Source organism: Martes martes (genome assembly GCF_963455335.1).
Source record: "Martes martes genome assembly, chromosome: 4".
NCBI classification, from domain to species: Eukaryota; Metazoa; Chordata; class Mammalia; order Carnivora; family Mustelidae; genus Martes; species Martes martes.
This window is the reverse complement of record NC_137891.1, coordinates 67,619,327-67,638,531: the sequence shown is the minus strand read 5'-3', so window position 1 is coordinate 67,638,531 and position 19,205 is coordinate 67,619,327. Positions and strand designations below refer to the sequence as shown.

The following is a 19,205-nucleotide window of genomic DNA, read 5'->3' as shown; positions in this document are numbered from 1 at the left end:
TAAAATTTTGCTCTGGAGTTTCCCTCTTTTTTTGTTCTATTCATGTCTTCATCTTGCCAACATTCAACCACTGGATCTGTTAAAGAATACCTAATTTATCTTTGGAATCCCAAACAAGAGTGTTGATATAAAATAGTCACTCCGTAAGTGTTTATGGAATTATATTAAGTGTCTGCAATACAGTTTACTTTATGATAAAAATATATACACAGAATACAAAAATGTATGTTCTCCACTCTCAAGTTGTTTCCAATCCACCTTTATCCAAGCCATTTTCATCAGGCAATGTTGCATAATGCTAGATTATCAATTTTTCAAAAGAAGATTGATTATGAGAATAAATGGTAGGGCAAAGAACTAAATTGTTGGATCTGAAATGGAATTTGGTGACCCTCTAGTTCAGAAGTTTACAGACTCTTTTAGTGACCAAGCCTTTTTTCAAGCAAAATTTTATACAGAAATCCAAAATGTTATGCAGCTAAATCTCGCTGAAGGAATACATGGGAGCTATTCTTTCCCTGGGTCCTTGAGGAGCTTCACTGTTCAAGCCAAATTTCTTCATTATACAGTCGAAATGAGTGAGGCCAAGAAGATTAAGAAATTGACTTCCCAAGGTTACATTACTAGTTAGAGACAGAGTTAAAAATAGAATCCATGTATATTACCTCCTAATATTTTTCTGTCAGAACTGAGACTGATTAGGACAACAGCAAAGCCCAAAATAGGCTTTGGCCAAACCCGGTAATGTGGGCATAGGCAAATCACCTGGGTCAAGCATGAGAAAATGAGTGTAACATCTGGGTAACATGGGCCGTTAGCATGAAGAGACCAAACTGATGAAGGGATGATTCCCAGAGCAAGAGGCTCAGGTGTGATCTAAGAAGAGAGTTGGCCAGCTTGGAGACTTTCCTCACAACTTAACGACACAGGTAGAAGGCTCATGGGTGATAATCATTGAACATTGCTTTTCATAAATGGTCTAATTCCATGGCCAGCCTGCTGGTCGCAGAATCACATAAAAATCCAACAAGCAATACAACTTTTTAGATTGTACACTTCAGAGGTACAGTCCTAAGGTGTATGTTTCTAAACTATAATTTACAAAAAATGTATCTCCAGACAGGTGTCCCTCCTTTTGATATACATATGGGAATCCAATTTTGCACTTTCTGCTAAGAATCGGTGGCCTCCACTTCTTTCTTCTTTTAACCTGTATGCTCCTTTTAGCCTTTAACCTGATATGTGTCTTCTAACTTCCCTTCAATTCCTACCTTTGCCCTTTATCTTCCTGATATTCACATCAAAAGAGAGTTACTATTTAACACTGCAAAATTTCCCAACTCATCAGTACCTTGCCGGATATTTTTCAGAATAAAGTTGACCTCAGGGGAAAAAAATGTATGGGTAAGCTAGGAATCCTGGCTTTTATTTTAATAATTAAAAGATTAGAGCTTGGAAAATCTGAAGTGTTTGTCCTATTATGACCCAGTGATAGAAATCTGATCCACAAACAGCCCCTGATAAACAATAATTAGTTTAATGATAGTGATATTTAGGAGAAACCCAAGACTGCTCCAAAATCACTGAAGACTTTTCTTTTTGTGATTGATTGAGTTGTCCTTCCAAATCAAGGGTAAGGCCATTGGCATGGCAATTTCAGAAAAAGAGCATCTGCTTGCAATATACCTGGTGGCTGGATGTATTCTGGAATTTAATTTCTACTGCTGCCAATCTCCTGACCTTCAAAACACAAACACTGATCCTGGAAAAATGGGTTTTATGGTTCAGTTTCATGACTTTTCCCCCCAAATGGGCCACTGATTAAGGAATCTTATTTATATACATAGAAGATTTTAAAATACAATCCAAGCATCCAGAGAGACAGAGGCCACCCCTTAATGAAATTTTAGGGAGATCTGGCCTTTTTATGTGCAGAATGTATTTCCCATCTCTGTCCAACATTGATTCTCTCTCTTCATTCTTTGTTGCTGGCTAATGTGACAAAGTCTTATTTCCTCCTAAAAGGTACTACCCTTCTTCCTGCATATACACAATCATTTCAACTCCTTTCCCTCTGCAAACCACTGGCTGACTTTTTTTTTGAGTACTCAGACTAGGAGAGTATGGCATGAAGTACACCTATTCAAATTAGCCACAGCAAATACAAACAGAGAGGTTCTAAATATTGCATTTGATCATTTTTTCTGTAATTTGCTGTTCATACGGATGTTTTGCGTATGTTGATTAAATATGCACTTTCCACTGCCTGGGGAGCCAGAGCCCCTCACAGCAGACCAGTGTTATCTGGTCCCAGGAGACTGCAGCACTCCAGAGGGGCACTGTCACACGGACTACCTGCTTCAGCTTGTCTTAGCAACAATGATCGCCATATGTGAAGCTGCAGGAAAACAGATGCTGTTTTTCCATTTGTGAAATCAAGTTGTTGGAAAGTAGTCAGGTTTCCAATGTACGAAAGCTCATCTAATCAACCTACGGAGACTGTGTGAGCTTTCTCAGAAATATTTGACAACATTCCCCTAGTATTGGTGACTAGAAACATATATGAAATCATACTTCCAAAATAATAATCCTTTCCCATACTTCTGTTGATAATACCTGTTTTGATGGATGAAAATGGAGTCCCTAACTTTCTTAAACAAAGGAAATATATAACCCAGTTTTCAGTTACAAAAAGGACTTCAGGGCACAGTCTCTAGGTATTGGGTAGATTTACTGTAGCATTTTACTTTATTATATCAGTCATAAGTATCAGTGATTATTTCTCCCTGATGACCAGAACAAGAATGTGATTCATAATCCCCTTCTTATCAATTCAAAAGTAAATCTCCACAAAAGCCCAGTGAATGTTCTGTTATGTACTTCTGTCTCACTCTTGCCCATATAACAAGGACTTATCATCATCTGCCATTTGTGTAACAAAATATTTTACTCTTGCTGTTTGCAAAGCTCCTTTTCATTCATAAATTGTGACCTGCTTCTCAGAGTCACTGCCCTTACCAAAGTATAATTTGAAACTGATTATCGAGAATACATACCATACCATGTCAGGAAGGAAAGAAATGTCGGAGAAATAGAGTCATTTGCAACCAGATCAACTGCAGATATTTATTTATAAGCAATTATTACTATCTTAAAAGTTTTTTTAAAAAATATTTTATTTATTTATTTGACACAGAAAGAGAGATCACAACCAGGCAGAGAGAGAGGGGAGGAAGGAGGCTCCCCTCTGAGCAGAGAGCCCGATGTGGGACTCGATCCCAGGACCCTGGGATTATGACCTGAGCCGAAAGCAGAGGCTTAACCAACTGAGCCACCCAGGTGCCCCAAAAGTTTTGTAACATAAGAAGAAAGTAGACAAAATCTGAATAGGAACAACACAAAGTTCAGATCCAAGGAAACTGACTTATAATTCTGTTTCCATCCTGATTTTTTACAGTCTGACTTTTAACTTTTCTGTATATGTAATTCTGTAAATGTAAGTAATAATGCATCAGAAAGTTGTCATAATAAGAGCTACAACAAGCTTTAAGAACTAAAAGTCTATAGTCTCTACTTTTCCTCATTCATTGGTTTGTCCTGGACACCCTGGGTATCCTGAGCCAGGAGAGGCAACTTCCTGGAATAGTCATCTCCCTGACATGACTAAGAAACCGATGAATGGTGAATTCATCATAGTAAAAACTGTTGTTTATTCAGAAGACAAAGACATCGTGCCTACTTAGACTAATTTAGGAGTTAGCGTTTGAGCTAGACTTTGAAATGTAAAGATTCAATAAGATGGGTGTTTCCCATAGGAAAGAAACATCAGGAGTAGGACAGATTTACTGGCAGGAGAGCACAGGCCATTTGGAGGGGTGAGGGGTTTTAAGTTAATTTGGTCAAAGAAAGTTGAAGTTTAGTGAAGGAGAGCAAGGAAAAAAGACAAGTAAGTTGAGGTCAGATCATAAACGGTCCTAAATGACAGTCTGAAGAATTCAGATGCAACTGTGAGCAGTGGAAGAATTAGACAGCTTTTTGCAGCTGAGAATCAAGGTCAGAGCTGCACCTTGTGCAGATCAACCTGGGATTTTGGTGTGTAGCATAGGTTTAGCTTACTATTTATTAAAAGAGGAATGAACTATGGTAAAGAATCTTTCAGTTCAAGAGAAAAGACCAGAAATATGAAACAGTTATAAATAAGTGCCAGGTATAATTAAAACCGTGTGGTAACAACAGTTGTCACTGAACTTTATAGTCTACAAATCACTTTCACAGTAATCTCAGCCCCTCAATAAATACTTCCTGAATGAATGAAGAGTCATTCTTTGAGGTAAATAGGAAAGGTAAGGAGTCTGAGAATTCAAGTCACATAGGTCGTAGGTGTTGATCTGGGACTCAAAGCCAGATCTCATGGTACCTAATCTTCTGGTTCTTATAGACTGATATGCAGGAGTTAAAAGGGAAAAGCAGTCAGTTTACTAAGTACTACAGAGTGAAAGAAGAGAAAATATAGAATATCCTAGGCTGTTAACCCATGAATAATAGTTAAATATTTCTGTGAACAGAGCATTCTTTAAGTGGACATTTAATGACCAGGGAGTGTGACTGCTCATGGATATGACAGAAGTCTCTTCCATCAGAGATTTTGGACACATAAATGGGACCATTTCTCAGCCCTCTTGACAATTCTGAAAGCTATGCAAGAACCTTCGAATGAGTTGGATTTCTGTTTAAATTGGCCAAAACTGATTTGGTCTACTAAGAACCCTAACTGATACAGTAATTTTAGTAAATAGATGTTACAAAGCCTTGCGAAGTTTCTGTACCTATTCAAGGATGAGGACCCACATCAAAATCCTGGCTCATTACATTCTACACATTTTGGGACATGTCCCTTGACCTGGATGAGCATATTTTATATCTATAAAATTGCAGAAACAATTTCTATACCATCTACCTTTATCAAACAAATAAATGCATGCAAAATTACTCTGTCAAAGGTAGTGATTTATGTTAAAGAAGTGAAAGATATCATTTGCCTAGAGCATCATAATTATTTTGATGTCATATTCACCAATTGATGAGAAACGAATAAATATATTATTTTGGATGTTATTCTAAAAGGAAAATTTATTTTATTCCTGATTTTTATCCTCTGTTACCTTCTTCTGCATTCTCAAGACACAGTGACTTAATACTGTTCAAGGAAAGGGAGAGAACTCTCTCAGTTTTTCTGAGTCTACAAAATTCTCAGAAAACTGTTCAGCCATTCCACTGTGTGATGGAGAAGGTGAAGTGTTCCTGGGAGCTTAAAACTCAATATAGATGAATATCAGAGGTTGGGATATACTGTATAGGTAACAAGGAGCAGAAACTTTCAACTCAGCAGTCTGATTCCATTTGGAAGATAGACTGGTCAGCCTAAGATGCACATGTGTGGCAGCCAAGTTTATGACCACCGCCTCCTGTCATGAAGGGAAGACACTCTCCTCCCTCTAGTAAATCTTTCTATCCTATCTTATTTCCTTGGGGTTACAACCTCATGCTCTTCACTTTTGGCAGATGGCCAGGATTATTATAATGGAAACCATGTGCTGGAGATGTTTGTGGCATGGAGGGTTCAAGTTACTCTGTGGGCAAGTGTCACTTGCATTGGCTTTTGGCCATAGTGAGAGACATAGAAACTAGGCATCCAGGTTGATTGGCAGCAGTTCCAAATTGTGCAAACATCCAGGCTATAATATGACAGAAGGATGTTTTACTGAGAGGAATAAAAAGATCACAAATATTTTGTGTCTGTAACTGGTAAATGGCAATTTCCTCAAGTCTCACAATGACCCAAAATGTTGCTTGTAGAGGCTAGATTTTGAAAATTGTTTCATGAGCTGTTCCTAAAAAGCTTTTATATTTTTCACTTGTGTTCATTCGAATAAATATTAAATGACCACCTAACACGAAGTAGATCCTGATGGTATGAAGAAGAAAAATACAAAGACTTGTATTTTGGGGATTTATAACATGGAGGATTGTCCTCTGTTGGTGTGAAAACTCCACGGAGCTGGTCTGACCTCTTATTTCTTCCTGAGTAGTAGAGAAGAGTAGTCCACCAACACATTTATTTCATGACATTGCCTTTACTTTTAGATGGCTGCTTTTTGTTGTTGTTGTTCAGAGTCCCACATTGTGTGTGTGTGTGTGTGTGTATGTGTGCAATACATATATATATATATATATATATATGTATTTTATGTGAAATATAAAATTTTAAAATGAAATCCTCACAGGGATATATATATATACGTATATATATGTATATATACGTATATATACACATATATATACACGTATATATACGTATATATACATGTATATATATACATATATATACGTACGTGTGTGTGTGTGTATATATATATACACACACACGTGTGTGTATATATATCCTTACAGGGATATATATCCCTGTGAGGATTTCATTGTACTTTAGGATTTTGACAGTTAACAAAGGCTGAGGCTTTCTATCACCTTGATACCACAGTGGCATTGCGGTAAGTCCTGTGTGATATCCAGCCATACTGTTGTTGAGAAGCCTTGCTTGTTTTTCTGCATTTCTGAAACTATTTGGTTTTTTATTGGTTTATTTTATTGTATAGTGACCTTGAGTAAAATATTCTTTACTTATTTAGTTTGTTCAAGAGGAACAGGATCCAATCCATTAGCAAATCCTGTCCGTTCCATCTTCAAAATATGTCCTGTATCTGATCACTTTTTTATCTCCTCCATCCTTATTACCATAATCCAAGCCACCATAATGTCTTTCTTAGAAAAGAACAATCATCTCTTACATCTTTCCTGTTCTCCTTCTGCCTTATGAAAGTATCTGTTGCACAAAGCAGCCAGAGTGATGTTTGTAAAATGCAATCCATATTTTTTCACTCCCCTACCATCAGGCCTGTAGTGTCATTCCATCCCAGAGTCAAACTAAAGCCTTGAACTAGAGTCAACTAAAGCCTTGAACTAAAGTCAAACTAAAGTTCCCATGAATTATAAGAGGGTTGGTGGTCAGAAATGGTGAGAAAGTCAACCTGGAGCCAGATCTGGTGTTTTTCATTTCCCCACATTCAAGCGTCACCTTCTGCTGGCCTGGCTATTAGTTGAGTAAGGAAAATCAGGAATTTGAGCCTACTGTTCCCTCTACCTGGAACTCTTTTCCCCCATATGTCTTGGGCTTTGCTTTGTCATTTCATTTTATTCTGCTCAAATGTCCCTTTCTCAGAGAGACCTCTGCCAACCCCCATGTATATATCATCTTCCCACTGCCACCACCCTTTATCCTCTTATTCTGGGGTGTAGCTTCATAGAACTTACAACTGCCTGACATTATAGAATCCCTTTATTCCTGTTTTCTCCATTAGCATGTAAGCTCCATGAAGGCAGGAGCATTACTTTCTTCACTATCGCCCATGAGAGAGACTGGCATAAAGACAGTATCTCAGAGATATTTACTGAATGAATGAATGAATCATCATATTTCATCCTCACCAAAACTATGAGATGCTCTTTACCTCAGTTAACAGAAGAGGAGCCTGAGGTTCAGAAAGGTTAAATTATTTGCAGTTCAGTATGAAACAGATCCAAAGTATAAATTCAGTGCCTCCTGATGTTGAGGCCTTGATCATTCCTCCATTGTCCTTTTTCATATACATTATTTGAGCTAGTTCTTTGGATGAATAGTTGGGATGTTTATTTGAATATTTATTAAAGAATAGATTTTAAATGTATTTGAGAAAAATATCTGTAGCAAATTTAATTTCCATCATTTAAAGTCTAAAGCAAAGAACTAACTTTTACAAGTCATCAGCATGTTTCATGGAATTTCTTCAGGATCATGGGAACCAGGAGCACTGCATCAGCAGACAGCTCTCTCCTTAGCTGCATATCCCGCCATCTGCACTGGCCTTACCACCCCCTGCCCCATGCTCCTTCCCTAAACCATAGTTTTGCATCATAATTGGAAGTGGATATTTTAAGATTAAAAGCTGTACCTGGCAAATAAAGAAACATATTTGTTCTAAGTTTAATTAAATAAGTCTGGGCAGCCTTTTTGCAATATGGAGATTAACTGTCAAATTTATGTTAATATGATCTCAGAGAACGAAGCTGCTATAAAAAGTTTCTCCCCTCACCCCTCGCTTAAGCTCCTCATGTTGCCTTATTGAAGTTTCTTTAAATTGGTAGTGTTTTATTAAAATATCACCAGGTCAGTTCTGCAAGAACAAGGTAGTTAAAAATATCTAACAAATTCCAAATGTTAGTTTAAAGACATCGATACAAATAAACTGAAATCATATCTATTATACAGAGAGAAAACTGTCACAATGGTTGAATTTTTAGCATCTCTTTGGAATCAGTCAATGCCAAGCTCTTCTTTATCTGATTAACACAGGATTATAAAGATCTTCTGAGCACTCTCAGTATTATACAAAGAGCCTTTCATTTCTCTGAGTATCCCCCTCCTTTTGTGTGTGTGTGTGTGTGTGTGTGTGTGTGAAAGATGTGCCACCCAATTTTTTTATTTTGTGATTTAAGAAAAAAAATGCTAACAGTTTGAATCATGAATCCTGTTGTGGGGACTGAGTTAATTAAAAACCTGATGTATACATACAGCTGATCCTACTCACCCTAATGAAGAACATTAATTCTAGGACATGTGTGGCTGTAGTCACATTGCTACAAATTACTGGACTCTTTCCTTTATCTGTTTCCAAGAAAGTCTCCCCCTGTTAGTTAGGAAAAAAGAAAAATATGACGCCTTAGTTCTGGGTAGCATAAATTACACGCATCAATCAGAGAAAGCTTAAATTAAAATACACATTTGGCAAACAACTATGAATATGTTGATCTCATCTGTGAATCAAAATGATTTAGTGCCAGTGCTGACCCCCCACTGTTCAACATGAAGGTCACCGTGAGCAGCTTCTTTCTCATTGAGAAATGTTTTCGTGTCTTTTAAGGATACAATTTTATGTATGCCCTAATGTTCAATCTAACTAGTGATTCCTATGTAGAGGGACTGATTTATTTTATAAAGAAAATACAGGCTCATTTTTATTTATGTAATCCAAAACAGATAGCTAAATTAAAATGTAGGGAAAAAAATACAGTGGTTTATGGTTTCTAGGCTGAGGATTCTCCAATGTGTTTATGATATTTTCTAATCTAGCAGAATACTATTTGTGAAATGGAATGCTACACCTTTCTGATATTGAGTGATCATAAATCAGTCTATTCTTATCACCTACTGCATACATTCTTGGGGCAGGGATAACTACTTGAGAGATGCCCATTATATGGCAGACCTTAAGTAGAGATGATCTTGGGTCTTTCAGGTTGCCATGTCTCAAAAAATATCTGAAGGCAACACAGGCATATTGAGTAAGGCAGTGATCTCCCTGGACAGAAGCATGTTTTATGTTACAACATTTATTTTGAATATTCATGTTGTATTTTCTTGCTAAGATTTCATTCTCATAACTACAAACCGTATAATGATCCTGTCTCTATTAAAGGGAAGGGTATGCAGTTCATGCCTTTGATAGTCAGGTTGCAACTCAATACTGAGAACCTTCACAGCTAAATGGAAGAAAGCAAATAATAAAACCAAGAAAAAAAATGTACAACATGCACACTCTAGTCTGCAAAATAACATGGGGAACTTGTTAAATTACAGATTCCCAGGCCCTACTCCTCCAAATTCCAATTCATAGGTCTGAAATGAGGCATGAGATCTGCATTTCTCTTTAGTTTTCTAGGTATTTCTTATTAAATACTACTCAGAAGAAACTTTGAGTAAGACCGCTAGAAAGATGAATAGGTGAAAGGAAGATCAAGTGATACAAAATCAGTTTCTTTTTAGCAATAGGACGAAAGATTATATCAAGAGATTAAATCCTGAGTTGGGATGAGCAATTTCTACACAAACTGTCACTTTAGACAGCAGAAAGCAAGCTTCTAGAGGGACATATTATGACAGTTGTTTTACATTGTGATGGTTTTTTGTTTTGTTTTGTTTTGTTTTGTTTTGTTTGCTGGTGGGGGGAGGGCAGGAGAAGTAAACATTATCAGAGAAGGGAGTTGCCTAGAATAAAGCACCTTTTAGCTGAATAGATTTGATCTAAAACACCTCAGATTTTTTTTTTTTAAGAAAATTCCAATTTGAAATACTTAGTTTGCATTATCCTTATACTATGTGAACCAATTTTTGATTCAGGAAACATGATTTCTATATTTCTTGGGCAAATTCTCAGACTCAGATTTACATTATAAGGTACTAATAAATAAGCATGGAAACTTCTAGAAGGAAGAAATCCACTGAAGCAGGGTGAAAGAATTATCATTATGTCTTAACCTATTTTGGGAGATGGAGAAAAATAGTTTTGTCTATTCCTTCTATGATGCAATTAAGAACACTGAAGTCTTCAGAAAAGTAAAATTATGTGACAAAAAATTTGATTGAGAAATATTGTGTCTTGAGGAGGGAAAAACCCTAAATCAATTTTGCATAGATCCATGTTGATTGTTAAGATGGTCAAGATGAATGGATTGGTTGTGCCACAGTCTGTTCATTTGGCTCAGATAGGCACTGCCAAGAGTAACTTGGGTACAGTTTTTCTCTGTGCTAATTAGAGTTGGTCAAATGGTCCTCTGACGAATTTCCTTCCCTAGATAGAATTTGAGAGGATATACAACAACAAAGGAATTATCGGGGGTGCCAATTATCTATAAGGTCATCTATAGTGGATCCAGAAATGAAGGACTTTGTCTCAAATTCTTAGAAATTTTACTCCCCAACTAATGCAACCCCATTAAAAGTTCCTTTTTAGTGGGCACACAACCAATACTGCATATGCCGATGGCATTTTCACATACAAATCTGATAGTTAGGCACGCCATTACCCAATTTACACATGCAAATGCAGTAATTGTGTGCACTGGGTGCTCAGGGAAACCTGGCATACACCCAAAATGGAGGCCTTTTCAAAGCATGGCCAACCTACCAAATTCTTTTTCCGCAGCAACTCACAGTACTGTCTTACCTATACAAAATTCTGTGGGATTCTGGGAGAAAGGATATATGCTTTGTGAATTTTCCTGAATGACTAAAGCTGTTTATCTCTATTTGATTTGGACATGTTTAAGGTTCTCTTTCTTTTTCTTCAATTAATTGACTATAGACTTTCTCCCCTTTGTAATAATCCACCATTTCATTTCTCTGCTTTTAAAAAATCAACTCTAATTAGAAGGTACAAATTCTCTCATTATGACTTATTCTCATCTAGACCTTGAAATGAGAATGATTATGAATTGTTGTAATAAATGATTTGTGCTTTTGAAAGAATGGAGATTACTGTTTACAGCTATGTGCACATGAGTTTACTCCAAGATGCATTTGATTATTCTAATTTACTGTGCTGCTGCAGAAGCAGCCATTAACTATTTCCTGTTTCTTTGTTTATGTATATCAAATATTCTGGAGCCTCTTGACTACTCAGGCAGTACAATGCAGGCAAAGTAATTTAAGAAATATAAATAGGATTGAGTATGTTTGTTTTGCCAGTGTTTCTCAGAGAGGGGAGGTCTAAGAGTCTGATACCAATCATGGCAATATTTTTAGATTAACCATTTGTAGGGAAAATCAGAGGAAATATTTACCTCTGTTTACCAAAATTTGCCCAAAGTAGAGAAATATGGGATGTTTTGAGAGGAAAATTTTCAATAAGAAATTATTACTTGTGATTTATTCAGAAAATATTTACTATATGCTTATTACATTTGATACATTGTTTTAAGTATTCTTTATTTCCTTGCTCTCATCTGGTCTCTTTGTACATTCTTATTTCTATTTGTCCCTGAATGAAAGGGATTCTCCGGGATTCCAGATTTCAGTTCTCAACCTTCTATCCATTTTACTACTTCTTCAGGAGAAGTTTCACTTTCATTTTCAACCTACATATCTTTCTCCAGACTAGACTTCTCTTCTAAATTCCAAATTTGTTTCCAGAATTTTTTTACTATTCCCATAGGAATGTTCAATGTACAGCAATCTTAACAGGTCCAAATAGGATTTATATCTTCCCTCTACTGTAAGGACCTATTTTATATTTTTATATTTTAGCAAGAGGCTTTCATTGAGGTTAAACAAAAACCTTATTGTTTAACCCTGCTCCCCTTCCCCCAGGGGATTCATTTAAAAACAAGTCCCGGAAACCAGCTCCAGGTAACAAAGCCCAGATACAAAGGTGGGTCAGGCCAGGTGGAGACATCCGATCAGTGGGGGGTTGCATACTGTCACCCTAGCTACCAAGGAGTATGGGCCCCCGCCCTTTGGGAACCCTTTTGGCGCCAATCCTAATCAAGGTGTAATAGGCTGATTCAAATGTCTACTAGGGTAAATTATAATTCAGTTGGTCACCTAGCATCACTGTGGAGTTTCCTGTGTGTTATAATCTCATTGGTCACCTGTGCGTGGCCAGGCCCGACCACATGGCCTTTGCCCTTAAAAGCTAGACTGTGAAACAGAGAAGGGTCGCCCTCTTGCAAGAGGTGCGGCCCCGAACGTTCGGTTAGATTCTTGATGCTTGGCGCGAAATAAAGCTTTGCTTGACCTTCACTTTGTATCAGTCTCGCTCCTTTAATCACGGACCCGTTATTGGGGCATAACACTACTTCATAGTGGAATCATCTTTAGGTTCTCTCTGGTTCTTCAACCCACGTATCCATCCTATTGGCCACTGAGTGCAGTAGTACTGCAATTCAAAATATTTCATCTTGAATACGTCCCCTCAGCTCTCTTCCTACTGCCTGCTTGAGTTCAGGATACTTGCTATGTTTTTGTAATTGTCATTGTTCTCTCCCCTAGGCAACTCTATTCTCTCACTCTCTCACCAGGTTTGTTTTCTTAAAATGTACTATGATTACATGCTGTTTCACGTAGTGCCTTTCATTTCTCCCACCATATACATGCCAGAGTCCAAATTCCATTGTCGGCTGTGCCAGGTTCAGTTGCATTGTACCTGACTATCTGGCGTCATGGAAAAAAAATCAAGTTTCATACTGCAATGCCGCTGCTCATGCCATTTCCATCTATCAGTAAATTCCTCCTTCCTTATTAGCATTATCTTTCATTCTGTTGCTTTTATTCTCTTTATCCTTCAAAGTTCACCTTAAATGCTTTCTTTTTTATGAAACTGTTATAGCACCCTCTCCAGCAATGGAACAAAACTGTGCTTTCTTCTCTGTAATGATACTACATTTTAACATTAATTACCTACCATTCTGCATAACAAATGTTGACAAATATTTACCTGTTTCCACATTAGAATATACACTTCTTAAATCAGGAATTATAATTATTGATTGACCATCAATGTCCCCCAGCCAAAGACCACCAAAACCACATTTACAACGAAAGTTAACTTTATTGCTGTTTCAAAGAAGAAGAAGAATAACCACGGGGCATGTTAAAATGTTGGTGTAAGGACCTATTTAGCAAGAGGCTTTCATTAAAGTTAAACTGTCCCTGCTCCCCTTCCCCCAGGGGATTTACTTGGAGACAAGTTCCGGAAACCAGTCTCAGGTAACAAAGCTCAAATACGGAGTGGGTCAGACCAGGTGGAGACATCCGATCAGTGGGGGGGATGCATACTGTCTCCCTGGTTACCAAGGAGTATGGGCCCCACCCTTTGGGAGCCTTTTGGGCGCCAATCCCAACCAAGGTGATAGGCTGGGTCAAACGTCTACTAGGGTAAATTGTAACTCAATTGGTCACCTAGCATCACTGTGGAGTTTCCTGTGTGTGTTACAATCTCATTGGCCACCTGTGCGTGGCCAGGCCCAACCGCATGGCCTTTGCCCTTAAAAACTAGTCTGTGAAAGAGAGAGGGGTCACCCTCTCTTGTAAGAGGTGCATCCCCGAACATTCGGTTAGATTCTTGATGCTTGGCGCCAAATAAAGCTTTGCTTGACCTTCGCTTTATATCGGTCTCACTCCTTTAATCACGGACCCATTATTGGGGCATAACAGTTGGAAATGTCTAATTATATATAGTATTCAGGTTCAAATTAAGTGCTTTTAGGGAGTATTTAGGGAAGCAAAGCTTTGTTTTTGGATTTGGTGCTGACTTGAAGTGGAAGTAATTCTGACTGGCAATCCCAAAAGATCTAACTAGAAGTAAGAAAATATAGACTGAAGTTAAAGCTATAATTGCTGAAGAATCAGTAGTCATATATATTAGCCATAATAGGGGGTGCTTGGTAATTTTTGTGGCTTAAAAATGTTCATGTTTTGGGCACCTGGGTGGCTCAGTGGGTTAAGCCTCTGCCTTCAGCTCAGGTCATAATCTCGGGGTCCTGGTATCGAGGCCCACATCAGGCTCTCTGTTCAGCAGAGAGCCTGCTTCCCCGTCATTCTCTGCCTGCCTCTCTGCCTACTTGTGATCTCTGTCAAATAAATAAATAAAATCTTTTTTTAAAAAAATGTTCATGTTTTGTTTGTGTTTAGACAAGATTATGATGTGCTCTTGCTTTTGTCTTGATCCTTCAGGGTCCTGGTCAGATAAGTAACCTTATCTGATATTGGTGTTCTGTGAAATTATTTATGTTTAACTGGAGAACGTTAATACCTGGTGTATTAGCAACACCAGGACCTGATAACGCCAGGAAAGTTTTTAGCTGTCAGGACCTGCTTTTTTTCTTCGGTCCTCCTTTTTGACCAAGAGAAGGCAAATACAGAACATGAGATATTAATCCATGATATTCACATTTTCTTCATTGCCAGGATTTTGCTGATCAAGATCAGGAGGATGTCCAGAGAGCATAATTAATTATTATACAAAGGTTAGTCCGTCTTCTTCCTTTTTTTAAGGAATGAGTTAAGTCACCCACTGGAAAAATAGCTGTGCTGTAGCACTTAAGATTCTGAATAAGATTCATCAGCTAACTGTAACACAATTACCACAGAAAAGTGATTACTAGTCCCTTCTTACAGGTCTTAAAGCCAGGAATACAAAGATTATAAAATCTATCCAATGAAACATGTACAAGAATCCAACTGTGCATATTATTTTTCTTAGTTATTGGTTGTTTTACTTGCCTTGTAACTTAAGATCAGGCAAAGCAGTATTTACTTTAGGATTCCTCTTCCTTGGCTAGCTAAAATAAAACCAATAGCTTTTGAGTTGTCCATGACAATGCTGGATAATAAATTTAAAACTGTTGAGTTTCCAGGGCAGATTAGTGTCATTTAAGGTGTTTGCTAAGATCAGAGACTAGTTTTAGACTATCTATTACAGTCATATTATTCTTTTCTGTGAGATAATTAGAGCTCACAACGTTTCTAAAAATTAGAATGAATGCATGGAGTAAGTCAGTGTGTAGTGAATGTATAAGTTTAATATTCATATCAGAAGTAATATCCTGGGGCACCTGGGTGGCTCAGTGTAAAGCCTCTGCCTTCAGCTCAGGTCATGAACCCAGGGTTCTGGGATCTAGCCCCGAATCGAGCTCTCTGCTCAGCGGGGAGCCTGCTACCTCCTCTCTCTCTGCCTGCCTCTCTGCCTACTTGTGATCTCTGTCTGTCAAATAAATAAATAAAATCTTAAAAAAAAAAAGAAGTAATATCCTACTGTGTCATGGACTATATTGAACGTAAGGTAATGTCTAGGATAAAAGCAGTGAACCATTTGCTTTTCTCAAGCGTGTAAGATTTTTTGCCTGGAGTTAAATAGTTCCTTCAAAGCAGGCCAGAGTTTCAATGAGCAAACTACTATATTAATAGTTAATATAATATAATATAATATAATATAATATAATATAAATTATATTAAGGATAACCCCAATATTAATTTTCACTTCTAATGGGCTAGATTTTGCTGATAGGATTTTAATAACTTCAACAGGAGCTTTTAGTTAACATGGGGTCAAGGTTCAATTTTTATAAGCCTGAAAGGTTGGAATTAAATTAAAAGGTTGGAATTAAATATAAGCCTGTGTGACTCAGTTGGTTAAACCTCTGTCTCTGGATTTTGGCTCCGGTCATGATCTCAGAGTCATGAGATAGAGCCTCCCCTCCACCCCTTTCATCCCCCCCACCCCAGGGCTCCTGGCTCAACACAGAGTCTGCTTATCCCTCTCCCTTTGCCCTTCCTCCTGCTCACACATGTGCTCTCACAAAGTGCTCTCACTGTCTATAAATAAATAAATAAATAATAAAATATTTTAAAAATAAATTATGTGAGGCATGCTTAAGTATCAAAAGGAGACAGTAAAAGAAAACCTATTTTCTAAACTGTTTAATAATTAATAATAATCAATTTTGTTGGCATTAAGTCAAATTATAATAGTAGCTATTAATTTAGAAAAATATGCCAAAGAGGTTGGCTCCAATTTAAGTGGCAAAACACATAGGAAGTTAAAAGTAGCAGGACAAAGATAAGGAAGACATTTTTGAGAAATATTTTATTCAGTTAATAAATGATGTCAAGGTATACTAACAGGCGACATTAATGGTAGAGCAAACGGTAAGAAAAAGAGTGTTGAAGAATCAGAAAATTAATTTTATTTCATTGTTTTGCATGGAAGCTGTCTACTTCTGTAATCACTTGTTCCAAAATTTTGATAAGAATTGTCTATCTTCACAATTGTCAGAGAGAGTTCTCTGTTTAAGATCCCTTTATGGAATGGATGTTCAAAGAAAGAAAGAAGTAATGTTGCTTTAAGTTGGTAAACATTACCCCAATTATCAACACCTTGGAGTTTCACTATTACATGAGTTGTTAATAATTACCTTATAATTTTTTTCAAGGTTCAAGGGAAGTTCATCTCTGGGGGCTTTTTCAGAAAATCAAATCTGTAGATTTCAGATTATGCAGAGACTACTTAGGTGGATGTTTTAGAAATGCAGCTAATACCTTTGGTGACAAAGCTTTAGGAATCACATAAGTCTATTGCCTTTATTAGTCACATCAGCTTGAAATAGGGTAGAATCTACAATGACAAGTAATTTTTAAAATCATGAGCAGCCTATTATTAACCTAAAAGAGAACTTGTAGATCCTAGAGAGGACTGATCTTAGTACCACCAAAACTAATGACAGGACTCTGGGCCTTGTAAGTTTAGTATATTATTCAATGTAAAATGCAATATAATATAGAATAAATGTTATCATGTAACATTTAAAATTAAAAGCCCATTACTTTGTACATATATTTATTTCTATAACTATTGTACCTACTTTAAATAACCATGCATATAGATTTTTATCTGTAATCAAAGCAATTATTTAGTTTAAAAAAAAAGCAATCATTTTTTTCTCTGTAGACACAAGAGCAAACCACAGAAGAGAAAAATCTTGAAAGTGCTTATTTTCTCACATGAACAATTATTTAAGAAGGCAAAAATGAACATCTATAATGTCATTCAAAATCCTTTGCATATTTTGTTAATCTATTGCCATTATAAGAAATAAGAATAAATTAAACTTAGGTTCAGCTAACCAGTGTTCGTATCTGTTGCTTATCTAGAAATTGTGCAGGCTTCCAAAGATTATTTATTAAATAATTTAATCATTTGTCTAAGGTCTTAAACTTAGTTAAATAACTAGAAATTACTGACTTTAGCTAACATGTTAAGTTATAGTTTGTAAGGTGTAAGAATTTTGTAACATTGAATCTTTAAAAATCAATCTAGTGTCCATCAATAACTGAATGGATAAAGAAGGTGTGATACACACACACACACACACCCACCCCAGTGGACTATTACTTAGCCATAAAAAAGAATGAAATTAGGGTGCCTGGGTGATTCAGTCAGTTAAGCGGCTGCCTTCAGCTCAGGTCATGATCCCAGGGTCCCGGGATCAAGTCCCACATCGGGCTCCCTGCTCAGCAGAGAGCCTGCTTCCCCTTCTCCCTCTGCCTGCTGCTCTGCCTGCTTGTACTCTCTATCTCTGTGTCAAATAAATAAAACCTTTAAAAAAAATGATATATTGCCATTTGCAACAACATGGTTGGACCTAGAGCGTATAATGCTAAATGAAATAAGTCAGAGAGAGACATATGCCATATGATTTTACTCATACATGGAATTTATGAAACAAACAAACAAATGAAGAAAAAAAGAGATGAACAAAAAAAACTCCAGACTCTTAAATGCAGAAAACAAACTGGTAGTTGCCAAAGGGGAGGAGGGTGACAGGATGGGTGAAGTTTAAGAATACACTTATTGTGGGGCACCTAGGTGGCTCAGTCAGTTAAGCATCTGCCTTGGCTCAGAGTACCTACTCAATGGGGAGCTCGCTTCTCCCTCTCCCTCTGCTGCTTCCCCTTGCCTGTGCGCACTCTCTCTCTCTCTCAAGTAAAAAAAATCTTTATTAAAAAAGAGAATACAGGGGCACCTGGGTGGCTCAGTGGGTTAAGCCTCTGCCTTCAGCTCAGGTCATGATCTCAGGGTCCTGGGATCGAGCCCTGCATCGGGCTCTCTGCTCGGCAGGGAGCCTGCTTCCCTTCCTCTCTCTCTGCCTGCCTCTCTGCCTACTTGTGATCTCTGTCTGTCAAATAAATAAATAAAATCTTTAAAAAAAAAAAAAGAGAATACACTTATTATGATGAGCTCTGAATAATGTATAGAATTATTGAATTATTATATTGGTACATCTGAAACTAATACAACAATGTAGATTGATTTAATTCAATAAAAAGTTATTCATCATTATCATTCTATTTAGTTGAATATAATTATATGCATATAATTTTAAATTTTGACCAAGTTATGGAAAGAGTGATAATCTACTTAATTCACCAAACTAATGTAAGATATTTAAGAAGATTAAATCATGAGGAATTTACTGTGGTGATATCATACATATACAGTGACCTAGTTTTTAAAGTCTTTGAATTATGCTAAAACATATCTTTTGTTTTAGAACTAAAGCTTTTGCTTATCTTGTATCTACAAAGGCTACTATGTAAATATGCCTAAAGAGAAACACAAAACAAACACAAAAAGAAACACAGCTTAATAACTAATTTCTACTTTCCTTTGGACATTTTATTTTAGACTATTTTTGTGGACTAAATATTCTTGAGAGGACACTTAAATGATTTTTAAAAATTTTATATCAATTCATCTTTAATGTTTCCTCAGGAGAA

General features: G+C 36.9%; 1 protein-coding gene across 2 annotated transcripts in view; it reads left to right on the top strand.

Moving 5' to 3' along the window:
- The window catches only part of LOC308340609 (uncharacterized protein), a 286,411-nt gene that overhangs the window by 136,645 nt on the left and 130,561 nt on the right, over positions 1–19,205 (top strand). Inside the window, exon 3 of one of the 2 annotated variants that reach the window (XM_080799918.1) lies at positions 14,837–14,895. The exons of the other annotated variant lie outside the window; for it this stretch is intronic. Coding sequence (XP_080656044.1) covers positions 14,837–14,847 — 11 coding nt within the window. The 3' untranslated portion in view covers positions 14,848–14,895. The remainder of the gene's footprint in view (positions 1–14,836; positions 14,896–19,205) is intronic. 2 annotated transcript variants of the gene reach the window in all.